General features: G+C 55.4%; 1 protein-coding gene across 4 annotated transcripts; it reads right to left on the bottom strand.

Moving 5' to 3' along the window:
• Positions 1–268: 268 nt before the first annotated feature.
• Positions 269–11,954, bottom strand: Wdr81 (WD repeat domain 81). 4 transcript variants are annotated; one of them, XM_020169127.2, is made up of 10 exons: positions 7,687–11,951; positions 6,758–6,865; positions 6,309–6,499; positions 5,996–6,186; positions 5,460–5,625; positions 5,218–5,383; positions 3,727–4,416; positions 3,065–3,210; positions 2,565–2,744; positions 270–1,501 (listed from the first exon to the last, which is right to left on the bottom strand). In XM_020169127.2, exons 1-10 carry the CDS (start codon positions 11,342–11,344, stop codon positions 1,181–1,183), a joined length of 5,817 nt encoding a protein of 1,938 aa, XP_020024716.1. In that variant the 5' UTR covers positions 11,345–11,951; the 3' UTR covers positions 270–1,180. The 4 variants fall into 4 exon arrangements, 2 of the variants coding, with proteins under 2 accessions (XP_073902673.1, XP_020024716.1); XM_074046572.1 differs by lacking the exon at positions 2,565–2,744 and having other exon boundaries at positions 269–1,501; positions 7,687–11,953; XR_012438712.1 differs by lacking the exon at positions 2,565–2,744 and having other exon boundaries at positions 1,369–1,501; positions 3,713–4,416; positions 7,687–11,954.
• Between the last annotated feature and the right edge of the window lie 1,682 nt (positions 11,955–13,636).

Raw genomic sequence — 13,636 nt, 5'->3', positions numbered from 1 at the left:
GGGACTGCACAAACCAGCTCTGCTCCCTAGGGCCACCCAAAGAACAATGATCGGGCTGCTTGCCCACCCTCCTGCCCTGCTTCTCGCCTCCTCCTCACTGCCCTGGAAACTGCTGAGTCTCAACTTCCTCCATCATCAACCCAGGCATGATGGCACACACCTCAGCTGCTTGGGAGGCTGAGGCGGGAGAATTCCTTGAGTCCAGCCTGAGCTACATAGAGAGATCTTAGCTCAAAAAAAATAAATAAAATAAATAAGACAAACCTCACTCTGCTGCATGGCTCCTTCAAAGGATTTATTGATTATATTTACATCTATTGCAAATAGTGAGGAGACAGCAGGGACCAAACATCAGACCTCAGCTCTGCTCCAGGTGAGGACTCAAGAGATGCCTGAGTCTTCCTGTCCCTTGGGAGAGACCTGAGATTCAGAGCTTTTCTTCTGTCCCTTCTCTCAGGACCTTGGACTGCACACCCCCAGAGGTTTTGGGCTCAGGGGCTGCCTCCTCAGCTCAAGGCACAAACACTGTGGTTAGGGGCGGGCGGGCAAGGCATGGAGTACCTCCTGGCAGGCACCAGTTGGCCCAGTCCACCTTCTCTCCCCTGGTCCTTCCGTCTTTCTTCTCCTTTTGGTTCCATACTGGGCAGGGCCTGGCTGGGTAGGTGCTTAAAGACCAAGGTCTTTACGTCCTGGGTCATGACCAGCCTTCCTTAGCCCTTCTGTAGTCCAAGCACCATCAGTGCCCTGGACTGGGACAGCTTCCTGTCCTTGGGGGACAGGGCAGGGAGAGCCCAGCAGGGGTTGGAGAGGTTGGCTAGAGACTGGCTGGGCAAGGCCAGTCTGCCTTCCCCTCCTGAAGCTTCCTTGTCCCTGTGTGGATCCAGAGGGCAGAAGCGGGGAGAAATGGGGCTCGCAATGATTCCCCTGCTCTCCTTGCTTCCTACTGGCTAGTAGCTGCAGCTCCTCAAGGCATGAGTGAGAACCCCTCTGGCAGCCCTCATGGCTTTGGAGAGTCAGGGACTGGGACCCCCGTTGGAGGCCCTAGCTGGCAGGCCATGTGGGTACACAGGGACTAGGACCTGATACCTGCCTGGAGGGAGCTGCTAGGAAATCAAGGCAAGGAGCTTTACTCTCAGCTTTACTGTCAGCTTGCCCCCGTCCAGTCAGTTTCCACCTCAGCCTATGCTAGGAGGCGGATGACACCATTGTCTGAACCTAGCAGGAGGTGGCGTTTAGTGGGTAGTAAGGCCAGGCTGGTGAGTGTGCCACGAAAGTTCTCAGAACTGAGCTTCGTGGTGGCCTGGGAGGGGGGCTCCAGCAGGGAGCAGACACCAATCTTGTTGGCTACAGTGCCAGTGACCACCTCACTGCCGTACAGGTCGAAGGTATGGATGGGGTCAGATGCTGATTTGTAATGGTGTGTGGGCTTCTGCTCCAGCTCCTTCCAGACGGTCAGGGAGTGGTCAGAGGAGGAGCTGACCAGGATGCTGCCCTCTACTGCCTGCCGGTAGGGAGGGGGCAGGGAGAGAAGAGAGCCTTAGTGGAGACCAGGAACATCCTGTACATCCACAGAGCCCCAAAGTCTTCCCATTTTTGCACAGGGAAGACAGGCCATCCTAAGGGATGATAGGCTGCCACCCTGCCACATCATATTAACTATGATTACTATTAATATATGGTCACTAACCTAGTCATTGCTCTCATGAGAACTTATTCTGCGTAGGTATCCCCCTATGGGGTAGCTGCCACTACCATCCCTGTTTTACATAGGAAAAAACTGAGATTCAGAGATGCTAACTAATCATACCAAGGTCACGGACAGCCAGGATTAATACCCAAGCTGATCCCAGAGCCCTCCTGACACTTTCTTAGAATGTCAGAGTTTAGAGACACTTGGGACCCAGGGTCCCCTGGGGCCCTGGAGGAAGCCAGGGGCATTAGCAATGAATGTCCCCTGGCCTCCACCCAAGCTTGGGAAGAGAATCCCAGGTGCCTGGAGAAATCCTCCCACAAGTAGCCCATTCCTCCTCTCCTGGATCTGGCCGGGCGGCTCCCTGAGGCCTGTGGCTGAGAATGAGGTGTGGGGGGAGTGGGAACAGAATCCCCATGCCCAGGCAGGCTACTCCTGCTCCTGCCCCCATCAGGGCAGCCCAGCAGGAGGCATGGACTCTGCTCAGTGGTCTGGAGGCAGTAAACAGCCTCTCAGCTGAGCTTTATTTAACCTGAACTGGGTCACGGACAGGGCCCGACCCTGATCCTCCATGCAAGACAAATATGGACAAGGGTTACTCATTAGAACATCCCCACAGAACAGCAGTGCCAGCTCTGCCCCTGGTTCTCACCCCCCACCTGCCTCCTGCCAAGGCCCCTACGGTGCAGTTGGCTCCTGAGTTGGCCCAGGAAGGCTGCTCTCTCTGCCCATCAGTCCCTGGATAGGTGTTAGGGACACTAGTCCAAGCCTGTCATGTGTTCATCTCCTCTTCCCTCCCGCCTCCTTCCCCAGAGTCCTTAAGCAGATGTGAGGGGCTGGAGCTGGGCGGTGGGGTGGGAAAGGGGACTATCACCTTGATCTGCAGAATGTCCCCCTCATGGGCTGGCCAGCCTCGCAGAACTAGGCCCGTGCGAGTGTCCAGGAGCACCATGAAGCCCGAGGAGAAGCCAGCCACGACACTACGGCCACTAGGGCTGACTGCCAGGGAGCGAACAAGCCCAGGGTTCAGCCCACCACCCAGTCGGAACTCATGCTGCAAACAGAAGGAGACGGTCCTGAGGGGCCACCACCTATCCCATCCACCCTTCCTGAGGCCCTGCTCACCACCCAAACCCTCTTGGGCAGAAGGTCTGAGCCTCTAGCCCCATTCAGGGAAAGGAAAAGCCCAGAACCCCACCCTCTCACAGGCCATAGAGTTCTACACCCCCGAGTTGCTGCTATGGGTAGACCCATCACCAGAGAGACATTAACAAGTGCCCCAGGCTAGCGTCCTAGCTTTCTCTGTGTGAGTCACCTCCCTCCCAGGTCCCCAGAGACCCAGGCCAAGGATGGCAGGACTAGACACCCCCTGACCTGCAGGCCAGGCTTCCTACAGTCCACAAAGCGTAGGGTAGAGTCAGAGCTGGCCATGGTGATGCTGGTGTGGGGGGCAGGCATGACGGCCACTGCAGTCAGAGGCACTCGGCTGTCTGATGGCTCCACTGTGCGAAGGATCTTCCCTGGGAAAGAACGGCACAGTGCTTCTGGGGTCCCAGCAGCTGATGGAAGAGCCCTGGCCCCTTTGAGCTCCCTGACTTAGCCCAGACTTGCCTCCCATTCTCCAGGGATCCTCAGTAAAAACACCAAAGATGTTCTGGCCTACTTTTGTGGCAACACCAGACTCCCATCCCCAAAGCAATTTTCTGTCTTCACATGGCAACCCTGATACCACCTCCGTCTATCCAAAACTACTCCAATTCCCTTCTCTTCTCTAACAATGATGCTAAAAAGAGATTAGGCAATCATTTGCCAAATATATGCTGCATACTAACCATTAAATCAAACCCCCTAGGTACATTATTTTCTAAACCAGTTTTTCTTTCAAATTTTAAGCCCTAACTGTTCTTCCGTGTGGCCTCATTGGCTCTCCTGGCAAAGCACACCATTATACAATCATACACTGAGGCCCATTCCCAGCAGTCTGGCAGAGCATAAGTATAATAGAAACAGAAGTGGCCTCACCTGGGCCTGCTCACCTGTGAAGGGGTCCCAGATGTGCACAGCCCCGTCACAGCTCACCACATACTGAGGGGCCTCAAGCTGGCCCACATAGAAGACACTTTTCCGGTGCTGGGCATAGATGAGGCGGGGGACTGTCTCGTTGGTACCATCCCCATAGTTGTACAGTGGCCAAAGGCGCACAGTACGGTCCTTGCTACCACTCAGGAAGAAGTCTTCGCTGCTCAGGGGTGCCACACACTTGACAGCCCCTGAGTGGCCTGGGAAGCTCTGCAGGCGGATCTGATGGAAGTGGAAGTGAGCATCCTGCTGGCTCACACCAATCTCATACTGCCAGTACGCCAGCCAGTTCCCGCTCAGCCCGTGGGCACTCCGAGGAAGCTCCCGCTTCAGGGCATTGTCCTCACTCCTGCTGCCAAGGCCCCCACCACCCACCCCAGAGATGGGGCCCAGCGGCCCAGGGTTCTCAGACTGAGAGTCGCTGGGGATCTGGATGCGATTTCCAACCAGGACACTCCCAAAAGTCCCTGAGTGACCATCATCCTGGAGACAGCCCCCACCCTGGGGGTCCCACTCAGGGCCGGCACTGGGCATAGTGGGTTCCAGGCTAGCAGGATTGCGAGAGCTCAGGCTGATGCTTTCCAGATATAGCCCTGCCAGCTCCCCAACCAGTTCATGGTTGGGGATGATTTTCCGGATGATGTCACCTGGAAGGGAGTGGGAGAGGTCCGAAGATCAGGAAAGATGGCAGGTGGTTGCTACCACTCTGTGACTTAGGAACCATAGAAGACAGAGGAAGTACTGACTGGGCAACTCTGGGCAAGTAAGTCCTTGTCTCTGAGCCTCAGAGCCCAATAAAATTCCTTCAGCCAGTATATCCCCATGAGTGTTGTCTATGTGCTAACTCCATCCTAGGCATCAGAAATAAAATGGTGAACGAGATAGGCATCCCTGCCCTCCCAGAACTTGGAATCCAGTGGCGGGGAGAATAACAACACATCTAACCACAGGGCTGTCCATCCTATTCTGGGAGATAACCTGTAGAAATGCCCAGCATAGCTCCTGCCCTGTGGTAGGGGACAGGATGTGAAAATGGCAAGTTATTCATTCCTTTGCAGACATCTGGAGATCATCAGCAATCAACCTGACTCCCTTCTCTTCCCCAGAGACACTACGGGCTAGCTCCTGAGCCTCTTGCTGGCTAATGCTCAGTCACTGTTTACATGTCACTTTGGGACTTGGGGTCTGAAGCCTTTGATCTGACCCAAAAAAAACTGTACTTAAAACCCACCATAAGCCAGGCATGGTGATGCACCCCAGTACTCAGGAGGCTGAGGCAAGAGGACTGTGAGTTTGAAGACAGCTTAGGCTACATAGCAAGACCCTGTCTCAGCAAAGAAAAAGAAAAAAAGAAGAACTACTGCTAACACTGGGGTAGAGCATGGGGCCCACCCCAGGGAAGAGATGAAGCCACCAAGGCTATTCAAGGGATCATAACAGGGCAATACCCAGCAGGCAGGAGAAGGGTACGTAGATTGTGTATGCCATCTCCAGAGTGAACACCTTCTGCAGCTCTTCCAGCAGGGTAGGATCAACCGGCCGCCGCTGCCCATCAGAGAAAGTCGCTTCTGGCAATTGGCCCTCACCACAGCCCTCAGGATCCAGCTGCAGATCCTGAGGCACAAAGCCCAGAGAGTCAGTGAGTTCACAGTCCCAGCTCTGGCCACCCCAGCCCAGAAGCTCAGCCCACCTGCTGCCGCAGCTCATGCAGCTGAGAGAAAACTAGAAAGAAGGTAGCCACGGGCTCACTCAGATGCTGCTGGACCATCTCCTGCCCAATGCGCAGACAGATGAGGGCGATGAGGCTGATGGTCTTCACACACAGGACAGTCCGGGCCTGGGCCCCACTTGGGAACCTAGAAACAAAGCTTGTAGTGCCAGGCCCTACTCTGCAGGATCCCACCATGCTATTAAGAGCTTTAAATGAAAGGAACTCTAAGATCAGTTGCTCCAAACCAGATGAAGAACCTGAGGCCCAGGAAAATGGTGTGGGCACTTAGAATTAGAACTAGGATCAGAACCAGGACCTCCCCCCCATTTTTTTTTTTTTGTAGTGCTGTAGATCAAACTTGGTGCCTCATGCATGCTAGGTTAGTGCTCTGGCACCTTGCCGCAGAACCAGAACACCTAGCCCAATGTTATCTCCTTGCCCCTGAGCTGCCCAGCCCCTCCTTCCGGGGTGCCCTCAGCCAGGCAGCTTCCTCACAGGGACTGACAGGAGCCTACCCTGTGACGAGGGAAGTAAGGAAGCTGAGCACAGGTAGCAGGACCTCATGGCTGATCCGGGGCAGGATGTCCATGAGGGTGGTGTCTGAGAGGTACACAATGATCTTCTGAGTCAGTGTCACTGCGGCGAGCAGTCCTGCCTCCTTGCGGCTGTTCAGTCGGCTAGGACTTGAGTTGCTACCTGGGGCCACCTGGGACCAGAGAGTAGATGAGGGCCAAGCTGACCCACTGAATCACCTAATTCCCCAGAGATCTTAGGCCGCCTTTGGGTCCTCAGCCTCCCCACCCCGGGCCTGCCAAACCTGCGACTGACCAGGTAGCTGATGTAGGGCAGGTACTGGTAGGTGAGAACAGGCTCCCCATACAGGTGAGCAATGTGGAGGAGGCAGCTGAGAACAGGCCCCGACACTATGTCGCCCAGTACAGGCCTCTTCTGATAGATGTTACCAGCATTCAACGGGGGGCTCTCACCACTGCTGACCGTGAACTGCTGCCGAGTGGGCCCTGCCAAAGAAGGGCCAGCATCCTTAGGTAGTTAGCAGAGAGCAGGAGGGAGGTGAGCCTTCCAGGACTGTGGGAATCACTCATGCTCATTCTAGCCTGGGATCTGCCCCGGGCCCTACCTAAAGAAGGACAGAGTTTACAGCCTGTCCTACCCAGGAAGTGGTCTGAGGAGGGGGTAGAAGGATCCCATAGAGAGAGCTGAAGATGGGTGGAGGTCTGGGAGGCGACCCGGTCTCCAGCACTGACCACAGGCCTTACCAACATAACAAGACGTCAGCAGGCGCAGCAGGTTCCGGGCCACGTGGCGAGAGGCCACGGTGGGGCCAAGCTTGGCAGACAGCCAGCGGACCATCTTGCAGACTGTGTCTGTGGGGCAGGAGCAGGCCCTGAGCTCATCAGATAACAGTATTCCTCACCCTCCCACTCTACCACAGCACCACACCCCACTTAGCCAACTCTGGCTGCAGCTCTGCAAGTAAGCCTGGCCTAAGCCTGGTGGTTCCACACCAGTCCCCCTCCATTTAGCAGTGGGAGAGGTACGAGGCCAAGGCCCATGGAACTGGCTGCTTCAGGCTCCTCTCCTCATGCACAAGCTACAGGAAGGCCACTCTGTCAGTGAATCTATCCAAGCTTCTGAAAGAGGCCTGGTCTGACCCCTGGCTATCTCTAGCTTCTCTGCCCTCTGCTGTCTCAACCAAACCATGCTGGCCTTTTACTGCTTCTCTGATGGAACCATAAGCACTACAGAGCCTTGCACATGCTGTTCCTTCCACCTGAAATGCTCTTCCCACTTTATGCACCATCATTTTTGCCTACTTTGCACTCCTACTTGACCTCAACTGTTCTTATCTTCTTTAGATTTATGTTTTTTTGTGTCGCTGGGCCTTGTGCAAATGCTCTACCACTGAGCTACATCCCAAACCCTAAGTATCCCTACTCTCAAGGAAGCTTTCTCTGACCCCTGAAACTAAGCTCCATTTTCCATTCACTCGTAGTACTAACATATTATACTGCATCAGACTATCGACCACCACCTTTGCTGAATGTGGACTCCATGAAAGTAGCCTATGTCTGTGCTGCATGGATTTGGCTGGACCCACTGCTTGGCAACAGAGCATGAGTGCAGCAAATGCAGAGGGAAAAGTGGGGGAGTGACAGATTCACACTTATCAGACCTGAGAACTCACCAAGGAGGATCTTCTGTTCTTTGCCTTCAGACTGCTCCATCAGGGGCTCCTCCTCCTCCTCCTCTCTGTCTCCCCTGCCACCACTGGTCACAACTGTCTCCATGGACAGCACTGTGTCAGACAGAGTGAGCTCAGAGGCTCCAGTAACCTCGTCCTGCTCCCCCTCCTCCTCCTCCAACACCACACAGCCTTCCTCCTCCTCTTCTTCCTCCTCAGAGCCCTCACTTTGCTTCAAGTCTTGGCTGCTGTCACCTGACCTGAGGCTACTCTTATCCACAGGGGCAGCCCCGTCATCTGCAGCCCGCTCCTCGCCCAAGGAGGTCTCGCTGGTGCTGCTCTTGTCACTCAGCCGGCCCAGGCTCACAGCCTCAGCCTCCTGGGGTTGTGGAGACTCAGCCACATAGAGGCCGGCTTGGAAGTCCTCTGTCTCAGGGAGGTCAGCCTGGTCATGGAAACTGACGCCTGATTTGTAGTCTGGGAGCCCCAGGCCTGAGGAGGTGGCAGGCTCCCCATCCATCTGAATCTCTTCCCCAAAGGCACAGGAGCCAGGACCAGGCCCTGGGAGCTCGATTTCCTCATCTTCAGTGGCCTCAACCAGGCCCTTGCTCTCCTCCTGGGAGGCCTCCACACCAGCTAGCACCTGCAGGACATGGGGAAGTAGGTGGACCAGAAAGGCCTGCAAGCCAAGCCGCACCATCAGCTGAGCCACAAAGCAATCCGAGTACAGGTAGAAGCGGCCGTGCAACTGACAAGGGCTCTCATAGGCACCAATGAGAGGCTTCAGGAGGTACTTATTGGTATTTTTGGGGCCCAGTGCCTTGGCAACAGGTTCAAATAGGTACCAGGCTGTGTACACGGCTGTGTGCTCTTCAGACATGAGTGACAGCACGAAGGGCAATAGGATCTCCAGGCCCTCGGGAGTGATATCACTTAGTACTGAGCCCAGTTGCTGCCACAGAGAAAACACCAGCTCCCGTCCTTGGGCCTCATCCTCCACACGCCTTGCCTGGTACAGGAGGATGAACTTGTGCAGTGCCGGGAAGTACGGAGGGAAGGGAACCACAGAGTTGAAGGGGCTGAGGAGCTGGGCTGGGCAGGGCGGGGGTAACCCATGGGAGACAGGTCTGTACTCAAACAGTGGGTTCAGCTTGCCCCGCTTTGCAACCATGGGGCCTTTGGGTCCACTCAGCTGCAGAAGTGTGTCCAGTACAGGTTGCAAAGACACAGGGACCTCTTTGGCATGGCGTGTACAGAGCTCCTGAACAGCCTCAAAGCGTACCCACAAAGGTGCATCAGGTTGTAGCGTCCGAACCCTGGTGGCAAACACCATCTCAGCCAAAAGCACACCCAGTGCCTGCATGTCCCGATGGAAGAGGTCCTGCAGCTGCACATGTGGCTGGATCTGAGACTGCTCAGGCACCTCCAATGGGCCCCCTAGACCTTTGGCCAAGAAGTTGCCTGTTTTTTCCAGCTCCTCCAGGGCCTGCAAAGGACTGAAGCCCTCAGGAAGAAGGATCTTCCCCTCCTCACCCTCCCCAGGGTCTGCCCCAGTGGCTTTGTTCCTGCGGCTTGGTCGAGAGGCTGAGGCCACTGAAAAAGACAGGAGGCCTGCAGGAGCTTGACTGGAAGAAGAACCCAGCAGGTCACTTGCTTTCCCAGGAAGGGAGATGGAATCCAGAGCTTCTGTGGCCTGCTCTAAGTCTTCTTCCCCTGCCAAGGACCTGTCTCTAGTCCAGCCAGCCTCACATGGAGTAGCCTCTAAAACCAGCCTGCCCACCCCATTTGTAAGCTGTCCTGGGAAGTCCTCCCGGCCAGTGGTCTCCTGGATGGTCTGGACCAACAGCCGGGGGATGAGTGGAGGCTCAGGGGCAAGGGCAGAAGCCCCAGCGAGGCGTTGAGGGTGTGGCTGATCGAAGAGCTGCACTACACCATAGCTGGTCAGGTGGGTGTGAGCATCCACCAGGTGCAGACACACATTCTTCTCCTTCACAGCCTCCTTGCCCTGGAGTTTGTAGCCGAAGGTGAGGTCAATCCAGTGGTGCAGGTCCTGGGACACCTCTGGGCTCTCCAGCAGTGCTCGGTGGGCAGCCACAAACTCCTCGCTGGAGCTGCACCAGGCTGGCACATCCAGGTCAGGCATGTCAGGGTGGATAGAGCAAAAGATGGAGGGATCAGTGTAGAACTCAGGGATGCACTCATCAGGTGTCCAGGCCTGCATCCGCTCCATGCTGGCGGGATACTCATGGGGCTCCCACTGTGCTCGGACATGTCCACAGAGTACTGACCGGGGTGTGCGCCGAGCCTTGTATACATAGTATGTGATATCAGACAGCACATCTGAGATGTGATGAGGAACATGAGGTGGCTCCCCGCCACCTGCACCGCCTGCTACAAATGCCTGTCGCGTCATCTCATAAGTGAAATCCAGTTGCTTATCCCCCTTGTTGAGACGGAACTTGGATTTGCGCAGGTCTCGGAAGCGCCCATGGGGCGTGGTAAAGTCCACCACCCAGGGCAGCACTGGGTGATAGTTGGGATCCCCCTGCCGCCGACCTGCCAACCGATTCAGCTGCATGAGGTAGTGAAAGTTGCTGATGCGGCCATGGACCCAGTCTAGCACAAGGCCCCTAAGCTCTTCTTGGCAAGTGAGGCACCCAGGTCTCCCTGTCCCCTCCTTTTCAAACTTAATGACTGTCCCATCCCTAACTACAGGGGCCTCTTTGTTCTCATCTTCTGTGGGCAACTCATAAGCACTCAGGTCCAGCCGGAGCTCGCTGCAAAGCTTCTCATCCACAGCAATGTGGTGTAAAGACAGAGCCCCGCAGGCCAGCCCCTGACGGTGACAGGCATCCATGGCCCTCAGCACACGGAAGAGAATGAAAAGCACCTTGGCTTGGCTGTTGGTCAGCTTGGCAGGACTGAAGGTGACTACATCATGGAGGGAGAACTGCACATATGGGTGTACCACATACAGCATCTCCAATGACTCTAGCAAGGCCTCAGCCTGTAAGAGGCTGGGACAGGCAGGGCTGCCCCGAGGGGGACAGGGGCCATCTCTGGCATAAGATGGGCATTGGGTGGCTTGGCCCACTGGCAGGAAGGTGCAGCCATAGACCCTTTGCAGAGCCTGTCTTACTGAGTCCAGGGCAGGGGCAGCGCAGGGGGCAGGGCTATGACTATAGAGCTGCCCATAAGTATGATATGCATGGCGCCACAGGTTGCGATAATTCTGAGCAGCCACCTCCTGCATGAATCGAGTGAGAGTCTCAGGACTGCAGTACCCCTCCTCAAAGGGCAGGGCTCCGCCCAGCGGGTAGGACAATCTCCTCTTCCGCAGCCCGTGCACCTCCACACGTGTCCAGCCCGGGGGCAGCCTCTGTACAGAGCGTTGCAGGAGAGTCCTGACTTCCGCTTCCCCCAAGCCTTCTACCCGAGGGCAGGGTCCCAGCCGACGCTCGCGAAGACTGGCCAGCCAGCGCGCGGGCACTAAGGCCACCACGTGGGTGCCCCTCGGGGCAGGAGCCAGCTGCCGGGCATCGATGCTCAGGTCCCTCTCCACGCTCCGGAGCAGCTCCTCCATGTCGGCGCTTGGGGGTGAAGGCCAGCCCTCCGCCCGTCTGTCAAGAACGACTTCCCTCACTCTGCTCCCTTGGGCCATCTCCTCCTGGCCGCCTGGGGGCAGCGTGAGGCTGAGCGTGGCCACGGCCCTCTTCGCGATGGCTTCCGGGGTGCCAGGCCGGGCGGGATGGGATGGGCGAGGGTTAGGGACTGGGGTGCAGGTGGTTGGTGTGAGCCGGCGACAGAGGAGGGGAAGACCGGTGGCGCTCTTACCCCTCCGCAGACTCCTGTGCTCCCGGTGCGGCGGGGCGGGGGCTGCTGGGCGCCAGCGCTGTGCTCCACCGTGACGGGTCAGCTGATGCCAGTCATGTGATCACCCCGACACGGAAACAACAGCACGTGGCTCGACAGGACCGGGCGAGACCCCGCCTCCTGCCGGCGCCAGCGCCACCGCCACCGCCACCGTCACCGCCCTAGGGCCTTTGCTCCCTCCTTCCCGCGGCTCCGCCCCAGCCTGGTCCCTGCTTCGCTTGGTCTTGGGGTTGCAAGAGAAGGCAGCCGCCCGCCAACACGGCGATCCTGATGGGCCCAGAACCTTCCTCCCTTCCCTGCTTTCTCCTGAACGCGCTAGGACGTGGATCTGGAGAGGCTCTTCTCAGAGATGCCAGCCTTCACGTCAAGTGTCAGCACACACAGCGGCAGAGCTGGGCCTTTGAACATCAAATCCCTACCCTCCCGGCCTCCCCCACCCCCGCCCCATGCTCTCTTCAAACCAAGAAGCTTTTTGATTTTTCAAAGCATTTGCCCTCATAAAACTTTGGGAGATAGGGAGGACAGTTATTACAGTTATTATCCTCTATATTTTCCAGCCAAAGAAGCTTGAAGGGTAGAATGGGAACTCAGAAGCTGGTGCCCAGACTTCTTTCTGCCCTCGAGCCCTCCCTCCTAACAGCCTGCTTACAGCCGTGTTTTCTTTTTCTGTTTTAACACTGGGAGATCTGGGGAGATCTCCAGCCCTCTTAGAAGGAAACATTCTCCCAAAACTTCCTGTTTAAGATCTGCTTCTGTGTGCCACAGAGCCAGCCAGCATGTTCAGAGCTTTGCAGATGCCACTGTGGTGGGAGGTAGGGTGCAGCATGGGATAGGGAACAGAAACCAGAGACTTGGTGCTGAAGCCACAGCACTCCTTCAAGGAGTCTTAGTTCTGGCTCATGTGGACGACAGACAGGAAGTTGTCTGTAACAAAACCATTTTGTTTTTAGTCTCCTAAGAGTTTGGTGCAGTGGTGGGGGTTAATGCACCTCAGAAGAACAAAAAGCTTAATAAGAAAAGAGGAATAGAGGAATTGGAGATTTAGCTCAGTGGAAGAGCATTTGCCTGGCAAGTGCAAGGCCCTGAGTTCGGTCCCTAGCACTGAAAAAGAAGAAGAAGAAGAAGAAGAAGTAAAGAAAAGAGGAAGACTGTTGTCCTGGCCAGGCACAGGTGACTCACATCTGTAATCCCAGCTACTCAGGAGGCAGAGATCAGGAGGATAACAGTTCGAGGCCAGCCCAGGCAAAGGCAAATAGTTTGTGAGACCCTAACTCGAAAAAAACCTTCACAAAAAGGGCTGGCAGAGTGGCTCAAGGTGAAGGCCCTGAGTTCAAGCCCCAGTACCACACACACAAAAAAAGAAGACTCTTGTCCTTAGTTAGGCTTTTTAGGGGACTTGAGATTAGAGGAGAGCCCTGTGTCTGATTGCTGTACTTGGAAAATGAAATTGATCATGTTTTCCATTAGACCCTTTTTTTGTTGGTGGGACAGAGGCTTGAACTCAGAGCTTCGTGCTTGCAAAGCTGGTGCTCTACCACTTGAGCCATGTCTCCAATCCATTTTGCTCTGGTTATTTTGGAGATAGGGTCTTGAGAACTAGTTGCATGGGCTGGCCTTGAATCACTATGCTCCTGATCTAGCCTCAAAAATAGCTAGAATTACAGCTATTACACCAGCACCTGGGTTTGTTTGGTTTTTTGTACTAGGTTTGACCTCAAGGCCTACACCTTGAGCCATTTCACCACCCTTTTTTTTTTTGTGAAGGGTTTTTTCAAGATAGGGGTTCAAGAACTATTTTCCCCGGGCTGGCTTAAAACCGTGATCCTCCTGATCTCTGCCTCCTGAGTAGCTAGGATTTACAGGTGTGAGCAACGAGTGCCTGGCCCTGCTATTTTTTTTAATTTATTTTTAATTTTTTGTTTCTAAGGTACCAGGGATCAAACCCAGAAAATTACCCATTTTTTTGTTTTGTTTTCATTTTTGTTTTTTGAGTCATAGTGTCACTATGACTCAAAGTTTTGGCTGGCCAAAAACTTAAGATCCTTCTGCCTCTGCCTCCCCCAAGTGTTGACATTACAGG

Source organism: Castor canadensis, chromosome 11 (assembly GCF_047511655.1).
Source record: "Castor canadensis chromosome 11, mCasCan1.hap1v2, whole genome shotgun sequence".
Classification (NCBI taxonomy): domain Eukaryota; kingdom Metazoa; phylum Chordata; class Mammalia; order Rodentia; family Castoridae; genus Castor; species Castor canadensis.
Note: the sequence above shows the minus strand (reverse complement) of the source record. Positions and strands in the feature narration are given on the sequence as shown.